Source organism: Cryptomeria japonica, chromosome 9 (genome assembly GCF_030272615.1).
Source record: "Cryptomeria japonica chromosome 9, Sugi_1.0, whole genome shotgun sequence".
Classification (NCBI taxonomy): domain Eukaryota; kingdom Viridiplantae; phylum Streptophyta; class Pinopsida; order Cupressales; family Cupressaceae; genus Cryptomeria; species Cryptomeria japonica.
This window is the reverse complement of record NC_081413.1, coordinates 586,745,211-586,763,459: the sequence shown is the minus strand read 5'-3', so window position 1 is coordinate 586,763,459 and position 18,249 is coordinate 586,745,211. Positions and strand designations below refer to the sequence as shown.

Genomic DNA, 18,249 nt, shown 5'->3' with positions numbered 1-18,249 from the left:
CCTTAGGAAGGTACGCCATCTTGAAACAAGTTCGCTCTAGGTCCTTTGGAAGGACAAGGTCAAGTTCGCTTTAGGACCTTAGCAAGGACAAGGTCAAGGTAAAAAGTTTGCTCCATGTCCTTAGAAAGGACAAGACTCTATGATAAGTATTTCGCTCTAGGTCCTTTCCAAGGACGGGACTCAAAATTGAAATTCGCTGTGTTCTTTACAAGGACATGACTTGGATAAAAAATTTGCTCCATGTCCTTTCTAAGGTACGTGACCTTGTATTGCAATTTGCTCCAAGACCTTCAAGAGGTACATCAATTGGAAATAATTCGCTCTAGCACCTTGGTAGGGACAAGGTGAAATTCGCTCTCTGACCTCGGCAAGGACAAGACCTAAAATAAAATCTTGCTCCATAACCCTTGGAAGGACATGAGCTTGGTAAAGATTTTTGCTCTATGTCCTTTGGAAGGACATGACCTTGAAGATAAAAATCGCTCTTGGACCTTGGCAAGGACAAGACTTGGAGGTGAAATTCGCTCTTGATTTTCACTTGGATTGTTGGTGTTGGAAATTAGCCACACTCGAACCGACGATGGACTAGTCCAAGAGGGGCAGCAGTGTATGGAAGGTCCTATGTTCGAGTCCTATCTGGTCCATGTCTCAACATGGTATCAAAGCCAGGTCCAAGCTAGGAGCTCCAAGCACACAAGAGGTGTGGCTTAAGGGGGGTGTTGGTGTTGGAAATAAGCCACACCCGAACCGACGATGGACTAGTCCAAGAGGGGCCAATAGCTCAGTGGTAGAGCACTCCAGCAGCATATGGAAGGTCCTAGGTTCGATTCCTAGCTGGTCCATGTCTCAACATGGTGTCAGAGCCAGGTCCAGGCTAGAAGCTCCAAGCACACAAGAGGTGTGGCTTAAGGGGGGGTGTTGGTGTTGGAAATAAGCCACACCCAGACCAACGATGGACTAGTCCAAGAGGGGCCAGTAGCTCAATGGTAGAGCACTCCAACAGCATATGGAAGGTCCTAGGTTCGAGTCCTAGCTGGTCCATGTCTCAACATGGACAAATTCACTCTTGATCTTCTACAAGGTACATCATATGAAGAAGGATTCGCTCTGGATGCTTAGCAAGGACATGACCTTTGAGTTCGCTCTAGGGCCTCTCCAAGTACAAGACTTAAAAATCGCTCTTTCACTTGGTTGATTTTGACCTTGATTTTTCCAACATGTCCATATGAAAACATTATCAATCCGACCATTAAAAACACCTATGGAGGAAATTCGCTCTAGGACCTTAGCAATGACATGACCTTGGTGAAATTTTTTCGCTCTAGAACCCCAACAAGGTACAGGGTCAAGTTACTTAGGCAGATTCTCTCCAATGAGTGAGCAAGGTACATGGTCTTAACAAAATTTTGCTCTCAAATTGGGACAAGGTATGCAACCTTATGAATGACTCTTCACTTAGCTATTTCACATGACTTTACTTAGCTTGTTCAATCTTGAGTCCTCCATCTTCAAATCATTCTTGCAACACTTGATGACCTACTCCACTCCATTCACTAGAAAAGAGCAAAGAGAGACTACTCCTAGAGGAGGCAAAACCTTAAAAAAAGGGGGGGTCCCCATCTTGATGGGGCAATGTGTGATGTGGTTATCCACTTGGAAATAGAGGATGATTCCAAAGTGGTTATCGATGTCGTGTGAAAGAAATATACTCTGAGTTGGCATCTACAAGCCATCTTAGATGAACCCCTACTTAGTCTTAATCAAATTTCTATGTACATCGTCGACCATGTCTAAAAGGAAGCCAACTCGGATGCAAACTTGTTATCCAACTTTGGAGCAAATGGTGTAGCATCATCATTTTCAATATTCCCAAATTAATTGGGCAAGTAGATTGTTGTACTCATCATTAGCTTTCAAAACCTACCTTTGGCATGGTTACTTTGTCATTCCCAAGGCTTATGTATAGATTTCCTTGCCTCTCACTACCAATTCAAGCAAGTCTCTACAAGACTACGTCCTTCCTAGACACTCGATACATTTCAAAAGGTGACATGTGTTTGGTACTGCCAACACCCAATTTAACCCAAGTCATGTCAAAGCCAACTATCGAGTATGTATTAAATTTATCTAGATTGTATGTACTTCGATGTGATTTTCTTTAATTTGAAGTGATATTTCTTTCAAGTGTTCATCGCTCTAGTTCAACTAGTTCGAGGGTATGAATCTTTAATCGTCTAAAAAAAGGCCAAGAGGTGTCTTTTTAGGCATCTAAATTCTAAACTTTGATAAGACAAGTTTGGGAACAGAAATGGACACCCCTGTAAGGTTGGTGAGTGCTCACCCTCAGATGGCTTTTCTTGGGAAGGTAACAAATCGGTGCCTCAATGCAGTTTTTTTGGCACCTAGCAATCTTATGCTAAAGGCTATTAAAATGGTTCTCCGTGAGGGATTTTTAATTGCAAAGGATAGGTGACGTGTAAACATGGATATATTTTGCTTTGCGACTTCCTTGCTAGATTTGAGAGAACCTGAGGGCCAAATTCTAGAATTGTTTAGCATGCTAATGCATACAAATTTTCTTGGTGATCTAGAGATTGTTTTGGCAACGAGATGATCGTTAACTAACAAAAGTTGTAGTGGTTTGGCATCCCTTTGTGAGAAACTTCAAATCCCTCACCATTCTGCAACATCATCATCGTGTTCTTGAGGGATGTTTGTTTCTTAAAAGGATTACTAACATAGAGCCGACCACAGACTCCAAGTGAATGACAAAATTCATAAACAAGATGAAAGAGCAACAAGCAACGACCTCGATTGAAGAGCCGACACCAAGCTAAGGATGAGAATGAGGGTTAAAACCCTCTGTCAAATGGTCTTTTTGTTGTTTTTTTGGCTTTAATGTAATGATACGTCTAGTATTAGGATATAGATTTAGTACTCTTACGAACTTTCATGGTTGAAATGTTTTTTCATTATACTCATTGATGGAGCTAGTTTTGAGTTCAATTTACAATCTATAAATATGGATATTCAATACAAAGACTTGGAAATAGATTTAGTACTCTTACGAACTTTCATGGTTGAAATGTTTTTTCATTCTACTCATTGATTTTTGAGTTCAATTTACAATCTATAAATATGGATACTCAATACAAAGACTTGAATATCAATCCGTATGTAATATTTTTCCTATTACTAATATTAAAAATCAGCTTATCTATGCAAAAAAATTACATGCGTTTCACTTTACATTTTGTTTTTTTAAGTAGGCTTAAATTTTCTATTTTTAGAAGTTAAAAATCTTTTTTTTAATTTCTAATGAATGGGCTATTGAGACCCATTTTGTCTCCAACACAGTTATCTTAAAACAACTTGTGAGAGTTTGAAAGTCACTCTTTAACATGGTCATCAAATCAAATTGTTATATATGAAGTCAATCTAGCACATTTTGAATATGATCCATTATATCAACATGTATAGCCTTATTTGGGAGAGATATGTGATGGCTTTGACTCAATGGTTGAGAAGACAAAGGCGATCATAAATGTAAAAGAGTTTGATCGTAAAGAAACTCTCTGAACAACTACACAAAATTATTGAAGAGAGATGAAATGCTATGTATACCTTGCTACATCTTCTCGCCTTTGTATTGGGTGGGTCAAAAAATTTACTGTTGAGATTCTTTTTGTGTTGAAAAAGATTACCCCATATAAAGATCTTGAAGTCAACCAAGGCTACAAGCTAGAGCTTTGTATACTCTTCATTAATCTGGATATGTGAGATGCAATTAGACTCATGTTCATGTATTTTGTACACTACAATGGCATATCGATATTCTTCAAGACAAGTTTAATGTTAATTTCATGACCAATCATTCACATGCCTGCAACCTCTTGCAATCAAAAACTTTATCACAAGTTTTAGAAAAGATATTTTTTTATCTTTTAAGTTTCAATTTATGATTTAATTTATTTTTTTTTTATACCCTCTAATTTTGACTTAACAAGTTGCCAATTCATTTTCAATAAAGATACCCAACTACCCTCAAAAAAGGCAAAGGATTTACTGTGTGTGCATTCCAACTTGCACCTCCTTTCACACAAAGTGGCTAGAAGGGGCCATAAGGAAGTGGGATATCACACCAAAGCATGATGACTTAGATGCACCACTCCCCAGCTTGTTGCACTTAATGTTGGGGACAATAGCTAACATGCATGACAGTGTCGGTACCAATGGCACCATTTGTGATTCTTCTAATATTCTAGAACCTTCACCATCTAATATGGATGGTGATCATGATATTTCAAAAGACCCACATGGCACTGATGCCTGATCAATGATGGATAGTTGTTGACACTTGACATTATTACTTTTAATTTTAATATATAACATGACATTCGAGTTTGACTAATTGACATTGCAGTATTTTTTAATTTTATTTTATGGTGGTTTTATCTATTATATGATGTTATGTAGTTTTATAAGCTAAACTTAATTACTGATGCAAATTTGTGTGTATATTTCAGATTTTTATACATTTTTGTATGGAGTAACCTAGGACAAACTCAAACCCAAAAAAAAGGTGACAATACCCGCATATCAGAAGCTAAACCAATTCTAGGCTCAATAACTTAATAAAAGAATCAAAGATATTTCTAGAGTTCCTTAAAATTATTCTAAGTTTATTCCAATTCCACTTCTTATTTTTCCTACTCTAATGTTTTTTCCTATAAAATCGAAACCATTTAGAAAAGTATTGAGCATTGGTTGCTTCCTTGAAGCCTTCAATTGATTTTCTTTTTGACCAATACAACCAAGTATTTGCTGCCTCCACCACTATGGCATTGGACATACTCTATCTAGTATTTAAGATGTACCATGGTGCATGCCTGGCTGAATATTTAGTCAACATATGCATGGATGAGGAACATAATCACAATCACTGCATACCTAACACGTTATGCTTGCAGTCCTGCTGCTATGATCAATCCTTCCATTCTTATGCCCTCATTTATGTTCTCATTCCTTGCAACTTACAAAACAACTTATTCACAAATCCCTATAATTATATACTTTAATTCACTCGTATAATTTTATTTTATTTGTCTTTTAGTAATTAAATTTCAAATAAGTGCTATGTTCCAGGACATTTTGAGGACAGGTATGGTGGGACGGCAGGGGATGCATTTCAGGGACAGCAGTCCAAGGGCCATTTGTTGGGGGCAACGGGGTGACACCTATATATATATAGATAAATAGACGGAGCGAGAGAGAATCAAATTTCCACAAGTTAATAGAAAGCAGTATAATAGCAGCAACATAACTGACACTATTAAAATGATGCTGAACAATGTCCGCAGAAACCTGCACACCAACCACATTCCCAAAAAACTGTTTGTCTGCACTTCTCACACAATACCGTACTGTACCAGACCATGACCATTGCACCTGTAATCTCTTTTACAACTAACAATAATAACTGCCTCTATTACCATATAGAAAATTTTGAAGTTTGAGACTTTGAGTTTAGAGTTTGAAAATGAAATCACAAATTCAAATTATTGTTATCAGTGTGTCATTAACTGTTGTATAACTTATATAATTAGCTATGAATCTGAACCATAATATATTTATTGTTGTTATACTACTGTCGGTGCTGTCAATTCTGTGAGGCAAGATCAAATCTCACAATTTGTGCAAGACCAATATATTGGAATACTAAAACACTTATACAGCATCTAGTGAGAGGCAAATTTATTAGAAATTGGGATTTCTTTGATTGCATTTGTTTTGCTTCCTTCTATATGATGAACTAGACATAGTTTCTATCAAATATATGACTACAGGACTTTTCTGCTGTTATTCATTGCCCAGGGGAGACAAACTCCTCTTATAAACTTGGAATTGTTATTAGTGCAGAAGAAAAATGTCAAGAGATAAATGGTCTTGAAAAGCTACAGGCTAACGTGCTCGCAGTTCTCTCGGCCAAAGTAGGGCATGTTGATAGGATTCCAGACGGGTCTCCTACAAGACTGTCTTAAGGATAAGAGAGCTCAGCTTGAAGCCCTGCAGGAAATTACAGTTTGCTTTCAATATATGACTGTAGGACTTGTTTCTGCTGTAATTCATTGCACAGAGGAGACACAAACTCCTCTTATAAACTTGGAACCAGTGTTCCACGGGTGTTGGGGACAGGGGGACGCAGGGACGTGTTTCCGGGAGGGGAGACCAAGGGCCTAAGTTTGGGGACGGCGGGGGACGGCGTCGAGGGGTGGTGGGGTGGTGGTGCTGATATAGTTATACATATACATATACATATAGTACTTGAAAAACTAGTTTTGAAAAGATGTATGACAGTATTACAGTATAAGAATTACATTTCAAATGGGACTTATAGGAAATTTGAAATACTAAATCTAAATACCAAGATTTCTAAGTTGTGTTGTTATATGGAGCCTAATCAGACTCGGAGGTTAGATTTTCCCTACTTCTATCGACGCGGTTTCCCCCTATATTTTTCAACGGGTGTTTGGGGGCAGCGCCCCCAAGTTGGGGTCAAAGGGCATCGCCCCTTGCGTGTTCTAGTCTCCCCATTGCATATACGTGAAGGCGACAAGAGATGTCATGGCGTCTCCCCATCCCTTGAGAGACGTTTGAATGCCTCTCGAAGGACAGGGAGACGCCCCAACATCTCCCAAGGAGACGTGGAGGCATCTCCATGTCTCCTTGGGAAACACGGAGACGTCTCCAACGGCACTTGGGTGGCGGTGGCGGGACAGCGGGGAACATCGCATCCCCATCCCCCGTCCCGGAGATGTCCCCGTCTCGGAGATGCGGCCAAAAAAGGGGGGGGACGCGTCCCCGTGGAAGACTGCTTGGAACTGTTATCAAAGTGGGAAAAAAGCATCAAGAGGCAAATGGTCTTGAAAAGTGTGATCGGAGGCCATGTGATGGATTGAACATGCTCTTCATGATGCCCCCATAATACATCCCGAATGTTGGATGGCTAGTGCCATCAAATACAAATCACCAGTGGATTAAAGCTTAAAAAATACAAATATTATGCATTCAAATCGTTGCAGCGGACTGCACGAAAAGAAGTTCCACCATGAGAACCATTACCTAAACAAAGTTAAAAAAGATATACTTTTGTAATCAAGGGTTCTAAGAATATAAGCCATTAGTGGTTGGGAAGGTCCAGAACTCAGAAATGGAAGGAAATTCAAAAGAAATGGAGCAAGAATCTGTTACAGCGATTGAAATGGAGAGAGATTCAAAAGAAATAGAGCAAAAATCTGTTACACCAAGTAAAGGAATGAGAGAATCGAGAGAGTTGAAAGAAATAGAGCAGGAATCTATTACAACAATTGAAAGAGATGGAGAGGAGTGTAGTATATCTAAGCTGCCTCAGGAAATGAAGGAGATGATATTTGCAATGCTTCCATTTGAATCAATTTGCAGCTCTTTGACAGTATGTAAGGAATGGAATTGTATTTTGTCTTCTCAGGGCTTTCTGTCTTCATTGCCAACCCAAAATCCATGGCTTCTTATCTGTGGTCGAGAAGAGAATGGGAATTGGAACTGTGTGGCCTATTGCTTCCCCACGCTAAAATGGAGAGAGCTCTCTCTCTCTTTTCTCCCAGATCCTCAATTATTTGCTTTGAAACACTACAACACAGAAATAGAAGACTCTACCCCCCTCATTTCTTTAAGAGATTTATCAATGGCAGGGCAGGGGTTAATGCTCTTTCGAGAAACTCCAATGGGACAATTAAATGTTTGCAATCCACTTCTGAGATCTTACGCAGAGATAGATATGGATTTGACTAACAAATTTGTCCATATTGTGCAAGGAAAAAACAAAGAGCCCTATTTGGTAGTTTGGTCAAACTCTGCAAAATTTTCTTTCGATATCTATCACTATTTTCAACATTCATGGACGACTAAGTTTCAGTTTGCAGGAGAAAGAGATCTGATATATTTGATAATGAAATGATTGAATGCAATGGTGTTCTTTTCTGGAAGGGAATAACGCCTGCGAGTATAATCGGTTATAAAATCCAAGATGAGGGTTTCATTAGCTCTGTTACAGTAGCTCCATTACCCATCCAAATGGTTCATGAAATGCATCTGTATAATCTATCTATTTTTCAAAATCTGTATTTGCACTATTTTTCTATGGTTTCATATGGATCGTCCGTTCTTGTGGTGACAACCTTTCAGGAGGAGCCGTCTGCAGTCAACATCCCTGGAGCCTGGAGTAGCCAAGCTCAACCATGGTATGCTGGAAATCATCCTTTGGCAATGGCAATGGCAATGCCGCCAGTGCCAGCAATGTTTAATAATTGGAAATCATCAGTTGGCCAGAAGGGTATTGTTATCTGGGAGTTGTTTCCGGACGAGGAAGATGAGTTGATTTGGAACTGGAAAGAATTTGCAAGAATACGTCCATACTCGCTCCCTCAATATTTTGATGAAATGATTTGTTCTCATTTGAAGTGTATTTGTGTGGGGGATTACCTGTGCTTCAGCGGTCTGTTACCAGCTGGAAGTCCACCGGTGTTTGCATTAAATTTAAGAGAAGGGTTTTGGCAACGCCTTCCTCCCTCTAACATTAAACAGACGGTGGAGTTCGTGAAGCTGATGTCGTTCGCACCCAAGTTCAATTATCAGTTTTTTCAAAAATAGAAGTGAGATATAGCATTATTATGGTGATGAGTATGGAAATCATTTTGACTTGGGAAGTATTATCCTCTGCAAAATTGTTAGTTGAACTCTCAATATATAAATTTTCAGCAATGTCATTGTTTCTTATGCTATAAAAAAGAAAAAAAAAATTACCTAAACAAAGTTAAACCCAATCCACATAATACTACATGAGCCAATCAATGAGCCAATCAAGCATTCAACATCAAAATCATTGGAAAATATTCCAAATGCACCATGTGTCTAGGAAGATCTATAATAAGTCACCATTACACATGATTAAAGAGTAAGTCGTCGACCACAATATAAACCTTACAGTTTTGGACAACATTCTTACCTCCATACGACTTGATACGTGGATCCAAGTAAGAATCAGGCAACACCCAGCGAACATTAGGAAGAGCTGCAATTAAAGACAAAAACTCATTAAAATTTACATTGGGTAACTAAAATAGATTTTAAAAAAAAACATAGCTACTATTATACAAGAACTACGCATACGCTTAATCTTGAAGGACAGTTCCTCTGAAACCAGGCAGCCAAAAGCAAAATAATGCTTTGTTGAAACCGAGTACATTTTCATCCTAGCTTCCTCCTCGCTGTAAAATCAAAACAATCAGAAACCATTTTAAATCAAATTAATGCCCCATTTTATCTTGCACTTACACAAACAAACCTATGCTTGTTTCTCAATACCCAAGAATTTATCTTTGCTGCACTTCTGCACCTACATAGCCAGAACTATGGAGATTCCCAACACCGAAGATTTTATCTTTGCTGCAATTACATAGTCAAACCTATGCTTGTTCCCCAATACCCAAGATAAAACATGACAAGCATAAATGCCTCAAACACTAAATCGAAAACCCCCTCTGCACATAATAAACAAAAATTAAAATAGCAATTCTATCTGTTTTGGGAAAGAAAAAACAGTAAAATTAGAGGTCCTCACCTTCCCACGACCTGTGCAAGCGTCTTGATATAGCTATCAATAATCTCATCTCTGGTGGGGTTACCCTCGGGGGGATCCATGACAATGAGCCAGTGCTCGTAATCGCAGCCGTCGAGTAGAATCGTCTCCTTCGGAGGACGATTGCTCCAGTTGGGCGACGGATCGTTCACAGACGATGTAGTGGGTATTGTTGCATAGCGTCTCAGTGCCGGTAGAATGACAGGTTGCGGGATTGTTACCCCTCCAAGAAAGCGTCCATTGCGAAACCCTACAGATGGATGTGAAGAAATCCTTAAGCCCCTGAGGCTTACACCTCTGTTTGTTAACAGCGAAACCCTGTTATAAGAACAGAGATTGAGACTTGCTCTCAATGACAGGGCTGCCCGCACCAGTACCACCATTTTCTCTGTAGGAAAACTGAGTTGCAAAGTAGCTACAACAGACTAAAACCCTACACAGGCATGCATGCAGAAGAACAATATTTATGGATGAGGGTTTAAGAGGGTCGATCATAAAAATACTTTATCATTCGAAATATATTCTAGAATTCTCTCTGTTTTGAATATTGCTGAATTTAGGGTTATTAGCTTTCTTTTGTTTTATAATTGGTTCATTTGTCTATGATTATTGGGATATTTGTACAAGGAATTCGCAATTTTAAGTGCACGGATATTAAGTGCACGGATATTAGGGCATCTTTAAGTGTATGATTATTGGGATATTATGTACACGGATATTAGGGCATCTTTAAGTGTATGATTATTGGGATATTAAGTGCACGTAAATTAGGGTATCTTTAAGTGTAAGATTATTGGGATATTAAGTGCACGGATATTAGGGCATCTTTAGGGTATCTTTAAGTGTAAGATTATTGGGATATTAAGTCGGATATTAGGGCATCTTTAGGTAAGTATCAAGCAAAACTTTGAAATGTGTAAGTTTTTACTCTTGTGCTATCCAAAATTAAAGAGTAATATTATTTAGATGCATACAACATGGACTTTGTCATTAAATAAGAAAAGTATTGAATATACAAAATATTTTGAGCATAAACTTAAAGCTTATGGAAGTATCAAAATATTTTTAAAATATTACTCATTAGTTTGTAAATTTTATTTAAAAAATAGTATTGATTATTTGAATTGTAGGACATGTTTTTATAATGATTTGTATTAAAATCAAATTAATACTAGATTTTCAATGGTAATTTTGTAATTTCACATCATTATATTATTTGTCTATCTTTTAGAGATATTATTTGTCCATCTTCTATAGATATTATCCATCAATTGTCTAATCTCTTACATATCTATATAGAAATGTGAAAAAATTATTTAAGTTGTATAGATGTTTGAAATAAACCTATCTAAAAAATGTCAAGAGATATCAATTTAGAGGTATTTTAACTACCTAGAAGTTATTTTTTTAATTTACTTTGCAACTATTTTATTTACTACATAAATGGAGATTTGAATTAAATGTGTTGTTTATTCTCTTGAAAGATTATGTTTATTGTTAAATATTAATATTTTGACATCTAAATAGATACCAAATTTAAGATAAAAGATGTGATTTTTTGTTAACATATTCAACTCATTATGTTATATCCTTTATTGTCATTGTAGAATGTCTCTCGACAATAATTAGGGGTTCAATTAGAATAATAATTTAAAGTTAACCAAGTTAGAACAATTAAGTGGATGATGACAATCTTTCATTCAAGATATTAAAGTCCTATTTGTTAAGCCCTATAGACAAAAGATTTTTTTAGGTTTTTTATTTTATTTTAAAAAATATTGTCAATCTTTTTAGCCTTTAGTATAGGAATTTTTTAACATTTAGGGAGGTTTTGTCCTAAGAGGGGCAATTAGGATGAGTTATTTTGTATTTATTAGACTATTTTATACTTCATTTGTCTTTCACTAAGATTGTTTCAAGTTTGGCCTATTAATGGGCATATTCAGGTTAATCTGAAGGATTATCAAAAGAAGGTGGTGGAGTGGACTAAACCAAGGGAAGGTTGGTATAAGATAAACTTTGACAAGGCCTCAAAAGGCAACCCAAGATTGTTGGGGATTGGGTTGTGGCGAGAGATTGGGAGGACAACATTGTAGCTTTTAGTTCCTTGAAGCTTGTTGAGGGAATGAATGCGGTGCCTCTCCCTGATTCATGCTTTATGATAGGATGTGATAGATACTTATGGACTTGTTCATGTCCTTGATGCCTCTTGTTTCATTCTTTATATTGATATTCTCTTTGACATTAGTGGATTCATTGTGATTACTATGGCAATGCTAACTCTATGCTTTGGTTTAATTATTGAAGTTAGGTTTATAATTAGCCTTGTGAGTATTTCGCCATTTAGGACATGTGGTTCATGTTTATTTCTTATAACGATTTATCTTGTGCTAGACATTTCATATTGACAACTAATACATTATGGTTTTATGTGGATGATGATATCATGTTATGTGTTAACCCTACTTCATGCTCATATTGGATATGTTGAGGTTATTAGTGATGTTGTGGTTGCCATGATTGTATTACTATTGTGAACTTGAAAGTGATGATGTTATACCACTTATTTATGAGTAGGGTATGATGTCACAACTCTCTTTCACCTATTTGATTATCTATGATATATGCAAGTATATATGTTATTGTATAGACATGTGGTGTTTCGCAAGATGCAAGTACTAGACATCAACTCCACCTAGTTTCATAGGTCTGAGTGTGTCTCTAATCCTAGTGGCAAGTTGATTGGAGATGGCATAAGGTCTTATCACACCCTAGGCTTAGTTGATGTCTTGTCAGTTTTAGTGTTTAAGTCTTGGTTGTCTTGTTGGGTCCTTTTGTGCTCCTCGTTTGATTGTTAATTTATGATTGAGGTGATAGTATATATTGTTGTGCATAGCTTTGTGTGTGAGTAATTAATTATTCATGTGGGAAGATTGCAAGTCCTATATTATTAAGGTAATGGTATTATTTCATGGATTATTATATTGTAAAAATATTATATTATATTTGTATGTGGGAGATATTAATGGTATTGAGTTTAAATTATATTATTCAAGTATTTATGATTATATATGAATTTGATTATTTATTTTATTGGTTATTTGGAGTTGTAAAAATGTATTAATTATTATGTATAACTCATTGTTGTGAATTATTAAATGATGGTAGATATGAATAAATATAAATATATATTTATTTTGGGAGACTTATAATTAATTGATGATTATTCGATGAAATTATATTGATTAAGTATTTATGCTTATTTGTGCATTTATGGTTTTATTTATTTATTGTTTACTTATTGTTGGTTTATTTATTTATTATTTATTTATTGTTTATTTAATTATTTATTGTTTTGATTATTTGATTATTTGCTTTATTGTTTATCTATGTGTTTAATTGTTTACTTACTTACCCCTCATTATGATTGGTCATTTTGGGACTTTTGATTGTAAGATAATATTATTCAATTATTTATTCATTTGTTTATTTATTTATTTACTTACTCCATTTTACTATTGGTCTTTGGGAATTGTAATTGGAGATTATTGTTTATTTTAATTATTTTCTCTCGATTATTGTGAAAGAGTTGGTAACGATAATATTATTTTTATCATTTTAATTTTGGTTGTGAGGAGATATCATTATTATGATTATTTTAAATAGAGATTTTTTTATATTGTTGTATGGTTCTCGTGGTTGGAAATTATTGTATTTTCTAAACTTGGTTTTCAGATGGATTTTTCTGTGAATGCTTGAGGATTGGAGCTTGGTTTTGGATTTTCTTTGTTGATGTGTTGCATGGGGAGAGTTTGTTGGATTTTGGTTGGCAACTTCAGAATTCTCTTTCAATTTTCCTTTGTCCATTTCTTCATTTCTAGGTCAGTGATCTCAACTTTCTTATGCATTTTGATTTTGAAAAGATTGTCTTCATTGTGTCTATGGAAAGGAATTTTATGGTTGTTGTGTGTTGTGAGATTGTTCCTATGCATAATACAGTTGTTGTGGATCTTTATTTATGTGGCTTTGGTTACCTTATTTTGGGTTGTTGGTAATGAAACCTTTAGTTTATTATTGTCATATATTGCCTTGATCTTTTGGCTAGGATATTTTGGATTCGCTTTCTTGATGGATATTAGTTGTATTGAACTCCTATGTATGATTCTCGTTATTGGTGTTGTCATGAGTAAGTTTTTGTGCAGTGTCGGGAAGTTGTTTATTTGTCTTGATATATTGATATTTATCTTATGTTGTACTCTCTCATTTTGGATTGAATTACACCCTTGAAACCTCATGTTGATGTCATATTTGCTTTTGAGTTGATTTTGGACTTTTCATTTACTTTTCTTTGCATCTGAGACAATATTTTATCCTTTGTTGTAAATGTGGTACCCTGGTTATCGAATGTGCTAAACTATTTGTTATATGCGCTATTATACTTTGTTATGCACTACTGTATTTTGTATATGTGCTAAATTGGGCATCGTATGCCCCATCCTATTGTTTATATGTGTTGTATTGTCCTATGAATGCCCTGGTCTGTTATCTAGATGCACTAAATTGGGTAAGATATGCACTAAATTATTGTTTAAATGTGTCGTTTTAGTTAATTTATGCGTCAAAGTTTGGTGTAAAGGTGCCACAGTTTTGTGTATAGATTTTGTACTGTTGATGATTTTTTGAGTCATTTTCACAATCTATATTTATGGCTTTTGGAGAAATTGTGTATCTCGCAGTGATTGTTGGTAATCGTATTTGGAATTATACCTTAAATAAGGTTTATGGCTCTTGGTTGGATGTTTGTTACATGATAATACTTCATTATGGTATTATGAATCAGATGTGTTTATGGTTCTATTCAGATATGGATCCTTTGGATGGATATTATGTGATTTCTTTGGAATAGTCGTATTTGCATGAATATTGTATGTTATTCCCAAGGTTTACGAACATGATAGGGGGAGTGGGCTTCCAAGTGGGTGTTGAGGTTGTGAGAGAGAGATCACCAAGAAATCCCTTGTGTTGGGTGTCGGGGTCTAGACCGCCAAGAAACCTCATTAGAAGTTATTTTGTAAAGAAGTGATAATCTTAAATAATTAATCTAGATGGGCTGGGTAGTAGGTTTTCACATTAATAAGATAATGAAATGATTTTTGGTGCCCCACTCATGGCCTAGAGTGGTAGTATAGGCTTGGGATGAGATTGGGAAGGCCTTAGGTAGGCATGACCGGACTCCCTTGATTCTCTAAAAGGTTTCAAGACGATTTTGTATGGGTATCAAGGGTGTCGAAGCAAGAGACCCCAGGAACTCCCATTTCTATTGTGATAGCATGTAATGACACTCTCCCTTATATGTGTCCTGGTACCTTAAGCTTTTCTTGATGGTAGTCCCTAGTGTCTTTGTGCTTTATGTTTGAGCCTTATGTTGTGGATTTGGATATGTTTTGTGGCTAGTCTTCAGTTATGTTTATGTCATTTGGTTGTTAGATGTCAGCCTAGGCTTAGAGTGTGTGTAGGACCTCGTGTCATTCTTTGAAGCATGGGGGATGGACCTTATTGGTTCTACATGGTTGGGTGCTTTGATGCCTTCTTCCTTTGGGATTTTCTCTTCGTTGGATGTTCATGTGCATGGTTGAAGATTCTTTATCTTGTTCTTGGATTCTTTGAGCAGTTTATCATGTATCTATGTGATTGGAAAATGTCATTATAATCTCTTGTACTTTAGATATTAATAATGTATCTTGAGGCTCTGATTCATTATTGGAATAGATATTGTATATAGGTTATGATCCTTTGAGTAAGACATGTTATGTAATTGGGATAATGATTCCTGTAATTAGAGATTATGGTTTCATGTAGGAGTAATTGATGTTATTTGTATTAATTATAATAGGAGTTACATAATATGTAAGGATTGATGTGGTTGTCTCTATTGAGAAATGGTTAATGATAATGCTTAGAGTTGTTATGGATGTCTAATGGTTGAGATTATTGAGTAGGAACATTAAAATGAACCTTTCTTATTAGTAGCATTACTACATCTTAAATTCATGAGCAAGTGATAGCATGGGAAATGGATATTGTTAATGGGTTATATTTCACGAGAGCATAATGGTTTAGTTAAATGGTTACTTTCCTATTATCTTAGTAGAAATGAATATTATGATTAATGTAGGAAAATATGTGGTAGTTATATGATGTTGTTTATGTTCTTAATGTTATGTTAAGTAATGACATCGGATACCCTATGGAATGTGAATCTATGTGATTTAAGTTATTTTTGCTTGTGTATTTATGTTCATATAGTCATACTTAACTAATTGTACATGTTTCTTTAATTACATGTGTTGTATTAGTTACTTAAAAATAAAAATGTGTCTCTATTTCTTTGTTTAGTTGGTTAGTTTCTCTAGGGTATTTTGGCAGGCTTTACAATGAACAACAAAGCTAAGGCTTAGGCAGTTATTGAAGCTCTGAAAATGGGGGAAAAAAGAAGCCTTTAAAAAATTTACCTAGAGGGAGATTCATTTATTATTATAAATGATTTAAAGAAAGGTGAAATAAATGCTTGGAAGTTGAACAAATTTATACCCATTACTGAGCAAAATTTAGAAACCATTGAATATTTTAAAATTGGGCATGTGAGGAGATTAGGGAACGATGTGACAAATAGGTTGTCTAAATGGGTAGTGCAAGATGATGGGATGAAGTGTACAGTGGAAGATCTTCATAATCTGGAGCTTGATTTGTGAGATGAGGTGGTACGCCGCCATTTTAAAAAGATTTTACTAGAAAGAAGTGGCAATGAATTGATATAACAAGGGTTGAGTAGGTAATAAAACATGTAGATGGTTATTTGGAGCCCACATTTGAGGATGGGTGGTCAAGGCAAGTCACGATGGAGGCTATCTTTTCCTTCATGACACCTCGACAAGAATTAGCATTTATGGGTAAAATTAATGAGAAAAGAATGAATAACCTCTTCAAATTCAATGATGATGTCTTCATACGGATTATGGAAGTACTTCTTGATGAAGATTTCATGGAGATAAAGCACAAATATTGGACGAATGTTGATATCGTTGCAATGGTGGCGGCTTGGGGATTAGAGGTTGGGTAGAAGGAAGATGTAGATTGGGCTTTGAAGGGGTCTATGGCAAAAGACTAGTTGTGTGGACTTCAATTTGTGTTGGACATGGATGTCACTAATACATTTCGCCTCAAATTCTGACGAAGGTTTTTGACAGACAAGGCATTTTGTGATCAAATTTTTTTTTTTTTAAAAGCTCGATAACGTCAAAATGCCAACAACGTTTTCTGACAAAGCCCGTGTTAGTCGAAATTCAGATGCCCACGGGCATTATTTAAAAAAAAAAAAAAGTGCGGGTTCATTTGAAAACTGCTCACAATGGATTGAATTAACTCTCGACTTCCTCCACCTCTGCCTCTGTAAATCGGGTTTGACGTGTCCTTCTCCCTTTAACTCTCGACTTCCTAATTAACAACAACAGATTTATAGCCAAGTGTTTTGTTATCTTTAAATCCTAGCAAGGATATCGAAGGATTTAGTTTTAACTTGATCCTGAACAAGACTACCACTTCAAGGGCATCTATATGAATTATCTTTTCCTGGTTTGGTTATCTTTTCTTGGTTTAAAATTGGGTTGTCTAGCAAGTGATATTGAAGGATTGAGTAGCTAGTTCGAAGGGTATCAAACTATTGGAGATGGCGAAATTCCTGTAGATTTTTGCATGCCTGTAAATTCCTATGGACTTGTAGGTTGTGTGTTTGAATCATGTAAAGTTGGTTGTAGACAAGTTCATTTCAGAGTGTGTGTCTCATAAATTTGAGCTTGTCATCCTATCGATATGTTCTCATTTATATGTTTTTCTTTACTAAATCCTAATGTTGCAGTTCCTAGTTATTGAAAAGTCTTTCAATTATCGATTATGTTAGATAAAGGCTAAAAGTATTGTATAAAAATTAAAAAATAAGTAAACCCTATTTTCTGTACCAAAATCGGGACATAAGCAGCAGTGATGTCCACATATTTATCTAAGTATTGTTACAAAATAGGCTTCAACTTCCAAGTTTTGTCAAATCCACTGAAAAAGCTTTTAAAATCAAATAAGTTGATAAGCATTTGAATCTTCCATAGTTCAATTTGGCACCGGTTGTAGAGTGTGTTGGGATTCAATCCAACAGTTGGAATTTTTACTCGAATCCCCCCTAATGTATATAGCCTTATTTTGCCCATCATATGTAATAGATTTGAGAAATCTTTAAATGGATCTCCCTCGGTCAAATTTGTCTAGGTGTCGTTCCTCTTCATTTCACCTGCTATTATCATATGTTGAAAGTTGCAAAAGCCCAAAAAAAATCTTTGTCTAGGAAGGTTTTGGTCATTTTTCTCACTTTTTGTGGAGTTGCAGACTTTTTGTTGACTACTGTCAGTCCCACGTGGAATCTCTGCTAAGTATATTGGGTTTTTCTTCTCTTCATCTATTTTTGTTTCCTCCTTTTGAGGGTTTTTAACAAACAGCTGGACTTTTGTCTCTTTGTCCCAATATTA

General features: G+C 35.9%; 1 protein-coding gene across 2 annotated transcripts in view; it reads right to left on the bottom strand.

Annotated features, from left to right (window-relative positions):
* Window positions 1-10,227, bottom strand: part of LOC131052100 (multiple organellar RNA editing factor 8, chloroplastic/mitochondrial) — an 85,497-nt gene extending 75,270 nt beyond the window's left edge. For both annotated transcript variants that reach the window (XM_059211093.1, XM_057986689.2), the window contains exons 1-3: window positions 9,659-10,227; window positions 9,208-9,305; window positions 9,044-9,109 (exon numbers count right to left, since the gene is read on the bottom strand). In XM_059211093.1, the coding sequence (XP_059067076.1) occupies window positions 9,044-9,109; window positions 9,208-9,305; window positions 9,659-10,059 (565 nt within the window). In that variant the 5' untranslated portion in view covers window positions 10,060-10,227. The remainder of the gene's footprint in view (window positions 1-9,043; window positions 9,110-9,207; window positions 9,306-9,658) is intronic.
* Between the last annotated feature and the right edge of the window lie 8,022 nt (window positions 10,228-18,249).